This window comes from Salmo trutta, chromosome 22, assembly GCF_901001165.1.
Source record: "Salmo trutta chromosome 22, fSalTru1.1, whole genome shotgun sequence".
In the NCBI taxonomy this organism is placed as follows: Eukaryota; Metazoa; Chordata; class Actinopteri; order Salmoniformes; family Salmonidae; genus Salmo; species Salmo trutta.
In genome coordinates, this window is record NC_042978.1 from 34,400,316 (window position 1) to 34,414,362 (window position 14,047).

General features: G+C 42.2%; 1 protein-coding gene across 5 annotated transcripts in view; it reads right to left on the bottom strand.

The window, feature by feature from the left end:
* trappc8 (trafficking protein particle complex subunit 8) overlaps positions 1–14,047 on the bottom strand; it is a 105,883-nt gene that overhangs the window by 52,006 nt on the left and 39,830 nt on the right. For all 5 annotated transcript variants that reach the window (XM_029707787.1, XM_029707786.1, XM_029707785.1 and 2 more), the window contains exons 11-16: positions 9,551–9,651; positions 9,250–9,355; positions 7,363–7,494; positions 6,468–6,692; positions 5,629–5,734; positions 2,462–2,656 (exon numbers count right to left, since the gene is read on the bottom strand). In XM_029707787.1, the coding sequence (XP_029563647.1) occupies positions 2,462–2,656; positions 5,629–5,734; positions 6,468–6,692; positions 7,363–7,494; positions 9,250–9,355; positions 9,551–9,651 (865 nt within the window). The remainder of the gene's footprint in view (positions 1–2,461; positions 2,657–5,628; positions 5,735–6,467; positions 6,693–7,362; positions 7,495–9,249; positions 9,356–9,550; positions 9,652–14,047) is intronic.

Below are 14,047 nucleotides of genomic sequence, written 5' to 3' on the forward strand. Positions count from 1 at the left end.
GGTGAATTTTGGCCCATTAATCCCGACAAAGCTGGTGTAACTGAGTTAGGTTTGTAGGCCTCCTTGCTCGCACACGGATTTTCAGTTCTGCCAACAAATTTGCTATAGGATTGAGGTCAGGGCTTTGTGATGGCCACTCCAATACCTTGACTTTGTTGTCCTTAAGCCATTTTGCCACAACTTTGAAAGTATGCTTGGGGTCATTGACCATTTGGAAGACCCATTTGCGACCAAGTTTTAACTTCCTGACTGATGTCTTGAGATGTTGCTTCAATATATCCACATCATTTTCCTCCCTCATCATGCCATCTATTTTGTGAAGTGCACCAGTCCCTCCTGCAGCAAAGCACCCCCACAGCATGATGCTGCCACCCCCATGCTTCACGGTTGGGATGGTGTTCTTCGGCTTGCAATCCTCCACCTTTTTCCTACAAACATAATGATGGTCTTTATGGCCGAACAGTTCTATTTTTGTTTCATCAGACCAGAGGACATTTCTCCAAAAAGTACAATCTTTGTCCACATGTGCAGTTGCAAACCGTAGTCTGTCTTTTTTATGGCGGTTTTGGAAGCAGTGGCTTCTTCCTTGCTGAGTGGCCATTCAGGTTGTGTCATTATAGGACTCGTTTTACTGTGGATATAGATACTTTTGTACCTGTTGACGGCTGCTGGTGTTTATACTTACGTACTATTGTTTGTACAGATGAACGTGGTACCTTCAGGCGTTTGGAAATTGCTCCCAAGGATGAACCAGACTTGTGGAGGTCTACAAATGTTTTTCTGAGGTCTTGGCTGATTTCTTTTGATTTTCCCATGATGTCAAGCAAAGAGGCACTGAGTTTGAAGGTAGGCCTTGAAATACATCCACAGGTACACCTCCAATTGACTCAAATTATGTCAATTACCCTATCAGAAGCTTCTAAAGCCATGACATCCTTTTCTGGAATTGTCCAAGCTGTTTAAAGGCACAGTCAATTTAGTGTATGTAAACTTCTGTCCCACTGGAATTGTGATACAGTGAATTAATCTGTCTGTAAACAATTGTTGGAAAGATTACTTGTGTCATGCACAAAGTAGATGTCCTAACCGACTTGCCAAAACTATAGTTTCTTAATTAACAAGAAATTTGTGGAGTGGTTGAAAAACGAGTTTTAATGACTCCAACCTAAGTGTATGTAAACTTCCAACTTCAACTGTAGCCTCGTTATTGTTATTCTTATTGTGTTAATTTTTATTATTTTTTTTTATTTTAGTCTACTTTGTAAATATTTTCTTAACTCTTCTTGAACTGCACTGTTGGTTAAGGGCTTGTAAGTAAGCATTTCACGGTAAAGTCTACACTTGTTGTATCCGGCGCATGTGACAAATAAAGTTTGATTTGATATCCAAATTGGTAGTGGCAATCTTGTCCCATCGCTGCAACTCTCGTACGGACTCGGGAGAGGCGAAGGTCGAGAGCCATGCGTCCTCCAAAACACGACCCTGCCAAGCCGCACTGCTTCTTGACACACTGCTCGCTTAACCCGGAAGCCTGCCGCACCAATGTGTTGGAGGAAACACCGTACAACTGGCGACCGAAGTCAAGATGCATGCGCCCTGCCCGCCACAATGAGTTGCTAGAGAGCAAGGACCTCCCGACTGGCCAAACCTTCCCCTAATCTGGACGACGCTGGGCCAATTGTGTGCTGCCTCATGGGTCTCCCGGTAGTAGCAGGCTGCGACACAGCCTGGGATCAAACCCGGGTCTATAGTGTTGGGTTCTGAGAATATGAAATATACTTATGTCACTGAGGGAGCAAGGGGAATGTGGAATGTAAACGTTTACATTATGTCAGGATATGTTATTGTTAGCCATCAGTGATCCTATGGGAGAAGAAGAGACAGTCTGGTACCAGTCACCGTGACAGCCGTGAGTTAGGGAGGAGTGAGCACTTTGGGGCAGAGATCAGGTCAGATGAAGTGAGGAAGAACAGATATCTCTGGGGTTCTGTATAGCAACACAGATGCCACAGATGTTCAGATGTGTAGGAGAAAGGGTTAAATATCAGTGATTGTGTGAATATGTTTTCGTCAGTTCAGCTGTTCAATCCTTTGGGAAAAATAAACTTGGTTTGAGCTTTCATAGTGTCCGTTGAGTTCTTACTCTGATAATTAGAACCTAACAATAGTCATACAAAACTTGCATTAACCTATCTCCTCCCCTTCATCTACACTGATTGAAATGGATTTAACAAGTGACATCAATAAGGGATCATAGCTTTCACCTGGATTCACCTGGTCAGTCTGTCATGATAAGGTGTTCCTAATGTTTCATACACTCAGTGTGTGTGTGGGGGCAGGTATGGGGTTGTGTGGGCTAACTATCGAGTTTCCAGACTCATTCTTTAGTGAGAAAGTGAGTTAAGAAAAGTGATGAGGAAAATGGGAGAAGTGTGGTACGGAGGAGAGTAACTGTTCTTACCTTCTACTACAGCCAGCGGGAAGTGGAGATTGTCCGTCTGACTGTTGAGGCAACACTGGGTAGGGTAGAACGTTGACGGGACAAGCCCACGGTTGGCGGCGGCAACCACCTGTTCCTCGAGGTCCTGCCACACGGCAGCTAGGTCCCGGTCAAACTCCTGGTCCAAGGACACATGGGTGGCAGCCTGCTTCTCACCTGATCAATAACCAATATCACAAGAAATAAATAGTTCAGTCAATCAGGTCATTATGGATCAAACAAGCACTATGCAGTAGAACATATATTTCTGCCTGGGAAGTTCAATATATTAATAACAACGTAACAAGGACATTGTGGATCAAAACAATTACTGTGCGAGTAGGTTGGTGCAAAAGGGATACATACACTACCCTCCGTATGCATTTGGACAGAAGCTAAAACATTCAATTTGGCTCTATACTGCAGCATTTTGGAAGTGAATGGTGAATAACGTATTGCTAATCTCCCCTGTTATTGGTAATGGTGATAGGTTATCGTGTTGTTGAAGCCTCTAATCTTCATTATTAAATTACATTATCAGGATTAATTTAGAAGTGTTCGAAAATATCTTATCTACTCAACTACTAAAGTCATCATTCACCATTCTGCTTCTATTGGGCAAAACATAACAACCAAAACAAATCTATTCAACTAGTGTGTAGTCACAAGCTTGATGTCGTCATTGCGTTCTAGGAATCTGGGACTGAATACTAAACGTTTTAAAGTAGTCATACGCCAAGAGATGAAGATGAACCAAAACCCGATTGCGAAATAATGCTTTTTGGGGTATTCATTGATGGAAATACCAGGTGATGTAAATACATTTGAAGGGTCATGCTCATCTGTCTATAGGTTCATTTGAATAATTTCGTGGAATTAAATTGGTGTTAAATTCATTATGAATCTTAGTTATCACACACAGCATACAGATAGAGCCTTTTAGCAGAAAATCTGTCAGGCAGCACTTTTATAAGCCAATCATTGCGCAACAATTCTAAATGCAATGTTCTGCTAAAAATATTTTTGGGGTTACCATTAAAAATAGCAAATGTTTAAATTTCGCAACTGGTAATTGAAGCACGATTCCCATTCGCCATTCAAATGCATAGGCAACAGAAGGCAGGGTTCATCATCGCATCACACACCCCATTGCAATGAGCTGGAGGCAGTATGGATTTTGAAAACATATAGCTACTTAATTATTTGAAACCTGAATGTTTTACTACATACTATGAGGCATGTATTACCTCGCTACAAAGCAGCCTAGGCAAAAACCCAACCATATGGAGGCAATTACTGAAACCCGTAGCCTATTTCTCTCATGTTCTATTGGTTTTCAACTTTCTTTCCTTGTCTGGTAGCCAAATGCACATTCGCGTGTAGTCTACTGCCTTGAGCGCATTGCTGCGCTAATAATGTTAAGAAATAATAATTTATCAACATTTCAAGCGAAACGTTTTAGTCTGTTGCATCAGATTCAATGCTTTTTAACATTTTATTATGTATCCTAGGCCTACTGGTTGTATGAATTTGTGATCTATCGTCCCAGAACTGTCCCAGAGTCTGCTTGGGCTATTTATTTCTCAAGAAGCTGACCAATATAATGGGTCAACATTTGTACTACGGGAGATAGTAGATTGACATAGGCTCATGGGTGGCCTTTCTATAAGGCTAGGGGAAGCTAAGCTTTCCCTAAGTAAATTTTATTAAATAGCCAAATGAGTCTACTCACCTAATTAGCCTACCTAATTAACCTAACTAAATTAGCCTACTCCTGTCCATACAGAAATAAATAAAATCCTTCCAAATAGGCTACTAAAGCATGATTTGGCCACAGAGGATCATTAAATAAGTTGGAGTGTTTTAAATCGTAATCCCTAAAGTCGGAAGGAAAGGCATAGTGTGCTGCAAATAGATACCAAATAGATGATTGTTGAGTTGTGACTGTCAGTGAAATATAGAGAAGACTAACCAGCCAGACATATCCCAATATTTAAAAATGTAATCGCGGGAAAACATTGTTTGGAAAATTTAATCGCGGGAAAACATTGTTTGGAAAACGCACCCACCCACCCACGACACGCACGCCCCCCCCAACCACCGACGATGCGCGTGAGAACTTTGAAAGTTTCTACAAGTGCAGTCGCAAAGCACTATGAGGAAACTGGCTCTCATGAGGACCGCCACAGGAAGGGAAGACCCAGAGTTACCTCTGCTGCAGAGGATAAGTTCATTACAGTTAACTCCACCTAAGAAATTGCAGCCCAAATAAATGCTTCACAGAGTTCAAGTAAGAGACATCAACATCAACTGTTCAGAGGGAACAGCGTGAATCAGGCCTTCATGGTCGAATTGCTGAAAGGAAACTAATACTAAAAGGACGCCAATACTAAGAAGAGACTTCCTTGTGCCAAGAAACACGAGCAATGGACATTAGACCAGTGGAAAGCTGTCCTTTGGTCTGATGAGTCAATTTTAGATATTTGTTTCCAATTGCCGTGTCTTTGTGAGATGCAGAGTAGGTGAACGGATGATCCTCGAATGTGTGGTTCCACCGTGAAGCATGGAGGTGGTGTGATGGTGCTTTGCTGATGACACTGTCTGTGATTTATTTAGAATTCAAGGCACACTTAACCAGCATAGCTACCACAGCATTCTGCAGCGATTCACCATCCCATCTGGTTTGCGCTTAGTGGGACTATCATTTGTTTTTCAACAGGACAATGACCTAAAACACACCTCCAGGCTGTGTAAGTACTATTTGACAAAGGAGAGTGATGGAGAGCTGCATCAGATGACCTGGCCTCCACAATCACCCAACCTCAGCCAAATTGTGATGGTTCGGGATGAGTTGGACCGCAGAATGAAGGAAAAAAAGCCAACAAGTGCTCAGCATATGTGGGAACTCCTTCAAGAATGTTGGAAAAACAATCCATGTGAAGTTGGTTGAGAGAATGCCAAGAGTGTGCAACGCTGTCATCAAGGCAAAGGGTGGCTACTTTGAATGACCTTTGTTTAACAGATAGATATCTATCTATATACACACACACACACACACATACACACACACACACAGTTATTTAGCAGCTTTAAATATGTGACTGGGGAGCAATGCTTGGCGGTGAAATTAGTGTGTGTGTCAGTCTTACCCTCTGCCAGGCGGCGTTCGTGGCCAAAGTAGACCCTGGTAGCAGAGCTGTTGATGCAGGGTAGGGGAAGCTGGGGTAGTGCCACCTCACGCACCCCTGGCACATTCTGGAGGAACAGATAGAGTAAGGACATACTGTTAACACACACTGATGCCGAACATCACACGCACACTAAAATATAGCCTGTGCAAGACTCACTAACGGACCCTGCATGCTGAGTTAGTGTTATAATAATCACACTTAAAATTGGGTTCAGCACGCACACACACATCTTCCTCACTGGCCATAGTGGAGGTTAAGAACACGCACACACACACACACACACACACACACACACACACACACGCACTTCTGACTCATCCAGACCAAGCTCAGCACATTTCCGATTCCTAAAAGCACACACTAGAAGTCTACTAGAAGTAACTTATTTTAATAACCAAACTCTTAAATGACATGGAGATTCTGGGACTGACGCATAGGCTTCAAGTTCTTTGATGTATTAATCAGAGAGCAGTACTAATATAACAGGTTTGTGATGGACCAGTTCTGTAGTGTGTGTGTGTGTGTGTGTCCACATACTTGAGATGAATTGTCAGATTTCAGGTGAATGTTTCTTCAGAAACAGTGGTACAGAGTGTGACATAACAGTCTATCACGCCAAGGCCTTGTTCATGGGTATAGAGGTACTCTCTAAGGAAGGCTCCCTGAGGTTGTATTGTGGTTATGTAAAGGTTGTGTTGTCATCTTGTTTTCATGTCTATGAGGAAGGCTCCCTGCTAACAATGAGTTAAGGTTGTTTTAAGGTTGTAATAGGGTTGTATTAACATTGTGAGTGTTACCCTGTAGACGTAGAGGTACTCCCGGAGGAAGGCTCCCTGCTGTGTGGAGGTCTGCTGGCTGTCGTTGGTGAGGATGTGTCTGAAGGCTGAGACAGCGTTCTCTGGTTGGCGCAGCGTAAAGGACTGGCGGCCGATAGTGAAGTTGATATGGTCCTCAGCCAGGGACCAGCCTTTACCCTTATATACCTGCATGGCCTGGCAGTAACACCGCAACGCATGGCGCTTCTACAGCGAGTGAGAGAGAGGTGGCATGTGGGGGGGATGAAGACAGGGAGGGGGAAAGAGGAGAGAGGGATAGAGAGGGTGGGGAAGAGGGAACGAGGTACAGGTAGAGAGAGAGTGCAAGAAGATGGAACACAAAGTAAGAAAGAAAAGCAAAGCAGAAAATGACAGAAAAGAGGGGAAAACGAGAGGGAAAGAGAACAAAATCAGTCAAAAGGTATAAATGGAATGCTCTACCGGTTCTAGAACTTCATTCACATCATGCTGCTCTGAACATAGAAGACTACAAGTCTCCCGCCAAAACTGGGCTTCAAAAAGACAGATTCCATTAAACCTCTCTGACCCACCTAGCTACCTGTAAATCACCGGTCTGTCTCAGATCACCTTGTTCTGTTCATCTGGTGATCAAATGTTTTTTTAAATTAGTAATAGATGTCAGCAAACATGAATAACCTTGTTCTGTTTTTAAAAGGCCTGGCTGTGGTTAACACACACACACACACACACACACACACACACACACACACAAATATGCACAAACACAAATATGCACAAACACAAATATGCACAAACACAAATATGCACAAACACAAATATGCACAAACACAAATATGCACAAACACAAATATGCACAAACACAAATATGCACAAACACAGGTTGTGTTCCACTCACCTGTCCTGCCTTGCTGAAACGGTGTCCTGCCAGGATCATGTGGAAGGCAAACTTCCTGACCATGGGGTTTCGCATGTTAATGAAGCAGTGGGCTGCCTGCTCCAATAGGAGGGCAGAACACAGATCAGAGTCCTGAGAACGAGATCGAGACAGAGTTAGACAGGTTAGCTAATACCATGGACATATCACACACACATTCATTTAACCTTTATTTGTACAGAGAGACCTGTTCAAGACAGCAGCAGGCAGCAACATTACAAAAGTTTCACAAATACACACAGTTGAAGTCGGAAGTTCACATACACCTTAGCCAAATACATTTAAACTCAGTATTTCACATTTCCTGACATTTAATCCAAGTAAAAATACCCTGTCTTAGGTCAGTTAGGATCACCACCTTATTTTAAGAATGTGAAATGTCATAATAGTAGAGTGTGTGATTTATCTCAGCTTTTATTTCTTTCATTAAATTCCCAGTGGGTCAGAAGTTTACATGCATTCAATTGGTATTTGGTAGCATTGCCTTTAAATTGGGTCAAACATGTTGGGTAGCCTTCCACAAGGTTCCCACAATAAGTTGGGTGAATTTTGGCCCATTCCTCCTGACAGAGCTGGTGTAACTGAGTCAGGTTTGTATGCCTCCTTGCTCGCACGCGCTTTTTCAGTTCTGGGCTTTGTGATGGCCACTCCAATACCTCGACTTTGTTGTCCTTAAGTTATTTTGCTACAACTTTGAAAGTATGCTTGGGGTCATTGTCCATTTGGAAGACACATTTGCGACCAAGCTTTAACTTCCTCATGGTGCCATCTATTTTGTGAAGTGCACCAGTCCCACCTGCAGCAAAGCACCCCCACAACATGATGCTGCCACCCCCGTGCTTCACGGTTGGGATGGTGTTCTTCGGCTTGCAAGCATCCCCCTTTTTCCTCCAAACATAACAATGATTATGATGGCCAAACAGTTCTATTTTTGTTTCATCAGACCAGAGGACATTTCTCCAAAAAGTATGATCTTTGTCCCCATGTGCAGCAAACTGTAGTCTGCTTTTTTATGGCGGTTTTGGAGCAGTGGCTTCTTCCTTGCTGTGGATATAGATATTTTTTTACCCGTTTCCTCCAGCATCTTCACAAGGTCCTTTGCCGTTGTTCTGGGATTAATTTGCACTTTTCGCATCAAAGTACGTTCATCTCTAGGAGACAGAACGCGTCTCCTTCCTGAGCGGTATGACGGCTGCCTGGTCCCATGGTGTTTATACTTGCGTACTATTGTTTGTACAGATGAATGTGGTACCTTCAGGCGTTTGGAAATTGCTCCCAAGTATGAACCAGAATTGTGGACGTCTACAATTTTCTTTTTGAGGTCTTGGCTGATTTATTTTGATTTTCCCATGATGTCAAGCAAAGAGGCACTGAGTTTGAAGGCAGGCCTTGAAATACATCCACAGGTACACCTCCAATTGACTCAAATGATGTAAATTAGCCTAATCAGAAGCTTCTAAAGCCATGACATGATTTTCTGGAATTTTCCAAGCTGTTTCAAGGCACAGTCAACTTAGTGTATGTAAACTTCTGACCCACTGGAATTGTAATACAGTGAATTATAAATTAAATAATCTGTCTGTAAACAATTGTTGGAAAAATTACTTGTGTCATTCACAAAGTAGATGTCCTAACCGACTTGTCAAAACTATAGTTTGTTAACAAGAAATTTGTGGTGTGGTTAAAAAACGAATTTTTAGTCTATGTAAACTTCCGACTTCAACTGTATATGATACACGTAACATTCAATAATCTGACTTCCACAGAGATGCACAAAGCCAGAGGTCAATCTACAGAATAAAAACATTGAACCTGTGGTAACAATGACAAGCAGTGTGTACTTCTCACCTCACTGGTCATCTTGATGAGGAGGGTAGCAGCATCAGAGTACTTGGACTGACTCTTCAGTACCTCAGCACTGAACAAAGCACAACGCTCAGCTAGGACCTTGTTCCTGCAGGGGGGGATATTTATAAAACATTCATACCCACTACCACAGGAGTGGGAGAGCCAGTACATTGTAGTTGTGTGTTTTGTGACTTGTATGTGGCTGTTGAGCTATGAGGCTGGGTATTTTAGCTTACTGGATATTGTTAATCAATGTGTGTTTTTGTGACAACACATGCAGCTGTGTGTGTTAATGCCGTACTTGCACACATCTCTGTAGGTCTGAATTGCCGTGTCCATATAGTGTGCTGGATACGGCCGTGGAGCCCCACCCTGGAGAAACGCAGACACTGCTGCCATCTCCTACAGACAGACCGACAGACAGCGACAGAGAAAGAGAGATAACAAGAAAGAGGGTGCAGCAATATGAGAGGAGAATGATAACCATTTAAGATGTATCCATTTCTCATATATCCAAATAGTTTGTGTCATAAGTGGTAATATGGTGGGTGTGTGGAGGATAGGAATGGACACGTCACAGCTCCAGACCACATCAGACTGTCAAAAATATTCTTGTTATTAGAGTCGCAAACACACGCACCTGTACGAGTTTCAAACAAACAGGTCTGCTGTTAATATTCCCGTGACCCAGATAACGATGCAGCAACGCCTCATGGCTAACACAGCGGAATGCTAGGACAAACTTCACATTGCCTCTTTTTCTAGTCTACTGTGATAGATACCCCACTGCTCAGGAATCTGTTTTGTTAACGTCATTCAGAGGTGCAGGTTAGATTGGTGTGTGTGCTCAGCCTCAGTACTGTACTGCATGTGCTGCTAAGCACTAACTTTCTGGCACCGGAACCTTAGATCCTGCGGTGTCCTTTCTGCAAGACTGTTCATTACCTTCATTACAATGTACTGTGTGTGTGTGCGCATGTGACGTGTGTGTGAGCGTGTACAGTATTCACTTGTGTTTATTTGTGTAGGTTCTCTGTGAGTGTTGTGGCGGAAGAATCAGAATTAGCGCAGTAATATAGATTATTAAGATGTCTTATCTGCATAATATGCTTATTTGATTGAACTGTTTAACCTGTTAGGGCTAGGGGGCAGTATTTACACGGCCGGATAAAAAAACGTACCCGATTTAATCTGGTTACTACTCCTGCCCAGTAACTAGAAAATGCATATAATTATTGGCTTTGGATAGAAAACACCCTAAAGTTTCTAAAACTGTTTGAATGGTGTCTGTGAGTATAACAGAACTCATATGGTAGGCAAAAAACTGAGAAGATTTCATGCAGGAAGTGGCCTGTCTGACAAGGTGTTGTTGTTCTTGCCTCTGTTTATTGAAGACTCAGGATCTTAGCTGTAACGTGACACTTCCTACAGCTCCCATAGGCTCTCAGAGCCCGGGAAAAAGCTGAACGATATAGAGGCAGCCTCTGGCTGAAACACATTATCGTCTTTGCCAAGTGGCCGATCAGAGGACAAAGGGCTTAGGCGCGTGCCCGAGTCGAGCCTGTGCTGTATTTTCTTTCGTCTGTTTACCTAATTGCAGATTCCCGGTTGGAATATTATCGCTTTTTTACGAGAAAAATGGCATAAAAATTGATTTTAAACAGCGGTTGACATGCTTCGAAGTACGGTAATGAAATATTTAGAAATCTTTTGTCACGAAATGCGCCGTGCGCATGACCCTTATTTACCATTCGGATAGTGTCTTGAACGCACGAACAAAACGCCGCTGTTGGAACATAACTATGGATTATTTGGGACCAAACCAACATTTGTTATTGAAGTAGAAGTCCTGGGAGTGCATTCTGACAAAGAACAGGAAAGGTAATCAAACTTTTCTAATAGTAAATCGGAGTTTGGTGAAGGCTAAACTTGCTGGGTGTCTAAATAGCTAGCCCTGTGATGCCGGGCTATCTACTCAGAATATTGCAAAATGTGCTTTCACCGAAAAGCTATTTTAAAAAAATCGGACATATCGAGTGCATAGAGGAGTTATGTATCTATAATTCTTAAAATAATTGTTATGCTTTTTGTGAACGTTTATCTTGAGTAATTTCGTAAATTGTTCGTAAATTCGCCGGAAGTTTGCGGGGGGTATGCTAATTCTGAACGTCACATGCTAATGTAAAAAGCTGGTTTTTGATATAAATATGAACTTGATTGAACAAAACATGCATGTATTGTATAACATAATGTCCTAGGTGTGTCATCTGATGAAGATCATCAAAGGTTAGTGCTGCATTTAGCTGTCTTCTGGGTTTTTGTGACATTATATGCTAGCTTGAAAAATGGGTGTCTGATTATTTCTGGCTGGGTACTCTGCTGACATAATCTAATGTTTTGCTTTCGTTGTAAAGCCTTTTTGAAATCGGACAGTGTGGTTAGATTAACGAGAGTCTTGTCTTTAAAATGCTGTAAAATAGTCATATGTTTGAGAAATTGAAGTAATAGCATTTCTAAGGTATTTGAATATCGCGCCACAGGATTCAACTGGCTGTTACGTAGGTGGGACGATTTGGTGCCACCTGCCCTAGAGAGGTTAACTCGTTATTAGAATGTATCCCTTTGGACTCTGGTGTTAGCAGTTGCACTTCCTCCCTCATATGGGCCTCCGTCACCTGGGGCCCAGAGAGGGGAGAAGTCAGGCTTGTCTATCACATGTCCCTGTTGCTATGCAGAATATCAGAAAAAGAAGAGGACAGGCTGGAACATTGTCTTCATATGTGAATGTGTCTTTACCTATTTTAAACCATGTGATTAACCTGTTTGGCCTAGGGGGCAGTATTGAGAATTTTGGAAAAAATATGTGCCCATTTTTAACTGCCTCCTACACCAACTCAGAAGCTAGAATATGCATATTATTGTTCAGGTTTGGATAGAAAACACTCTGAATTTTCTAAAACTGTTTGAATGGTGTCTGTGAGTATAACAGAACTCCTATGGCAGGCAAAAACCTGACAAGGTTTCATGCAGGAAGTACCCTGTCTGACAAGGAGTCGTGCGTCTTGCATCTGTTTATTGAAAAGTAAGGATCTTAGCTGTAACGTGACAATTCCCAGGGCTCCGATAGGCTCTCAGAACCCGGGAAATACCTGAAGGTTGACGAGGCAGCCTCAGGCTGAAACACATTATCGCCTTTGGTAAGTGGCCGATCAGAGGACCTTTGAATGAGGCGCGTGCACGATTCACTCCTGAGGAGAAATTTAATTCGGCTGTTTAGGCTCAATGCATATTCCCGGTCAGAATATTATCGCTTTTCTACGAGATAAATGGCATAAAAATTGGTTTTAAACAGCGGTTGACATGCTTCGAAGTACGGTAATGGAATATTTAGACATTTTTTGTCACGCCAATGCGCCATGCGCAAGACCGTGATGTAGCATTCTGATAGTGTCTAGAACTCACGAACAAAACGTCGCTGTTTGGATATAACGATGGATTATTTGGGACCAAACCAACATTTGTTATTGAAGTAGAAGTCCTGGCAGTGTATTCTGACGAAGAACAAGCAAGGTAAGAACATTTTTCTCATAGGAAATGTGATTTTGGTGGAGGCTGACCTGGGTGGGTGTCTAAATAGCTAGCCCTGTGATGCCGGGCTATGTACTTAGATTATTGCAAAATGTGCTTCATCCGAAAAGCTATTTTAAAATCAGACATATCGAGTGCATAGAGGAGTAATGTATCTATAATTCTTAAAATAATTGTTATGCTTTTTGTGAACGTTTATCGTGAGTAATTTAGCAAACTGTTAGTAAATTCCCCGGAAGTTTGCGGGGGTTATGCTTTTTCTGAACGTCACATGCTAATGTAAAAAGCTGTTTTTTGATATAAATATGAACATGATTGAACAGACATGCATGTATTGTATAACACAATGTCCTAGGTGTGTCATCTGATGAAGATCATAAAAGGTTAGTGCTGCATTTAGCTGTGGTTTGGGTTTATGTGACATGATATGCTAGCTTGAAAAATGGGTGTCTGATTATTTCTGGCTGGGCACTCTGCTGACATAATCTAATGTTTTGCTTTCGTTGTAAAGCCTTTTTGAAATCGGACAGTGTGGTTAGATTAACGAGATTCTTGTCTTTAAATAGCTGTAAAATAGTCATATGTTTGAGAAATTGAAGTAATAGTATTTCTAACGATTCAAAAATCGCGCCACTGGATATCAGTGGCTGTTACGTAGGTGGGACGAGTTCGTCCCACATGCGCCAGAGAGGTTAAATGGGGAACCAATTACTTGTCTCCACGATGTCTGTGCGCCAGTCACTCCCTCCTTTGGACTTGGGGGAGATAAGGCCTGCGAAAAGATGTGGGGTAGTGTCTGGAACCACTGTACGTCATCTCTGATGTTGCACCTATCTTGGGATAGTGTATGACCTAGAGGCTCACTCCCCACAGGACTTTACAATTGATTTATGCCATAAAATGAGTTGATGTTTCTGTACTGTGAAGTACCAGGGACGAGATCTTAGGGGGCTAACTCTGTACAATAAGAAAAGTCTCCATAACAAAAGCTATCTGGCTGGGGGACACTGCTTTCTCATATATCAAGTATCACCTTGTGACCCATTCCATACATCTGTTGTTTGTCATGTAGACTAAGGTGTATCTTTGCTATAAAATATATTTTGCATGTCAGAGCTGCTCGCTGTTGAATCGACCAGCCTCATTATTGCAGAGCAATTATTCTATGCCCCATTATAAATAAGTTGTGAATAAAGTAATATCCTGATCA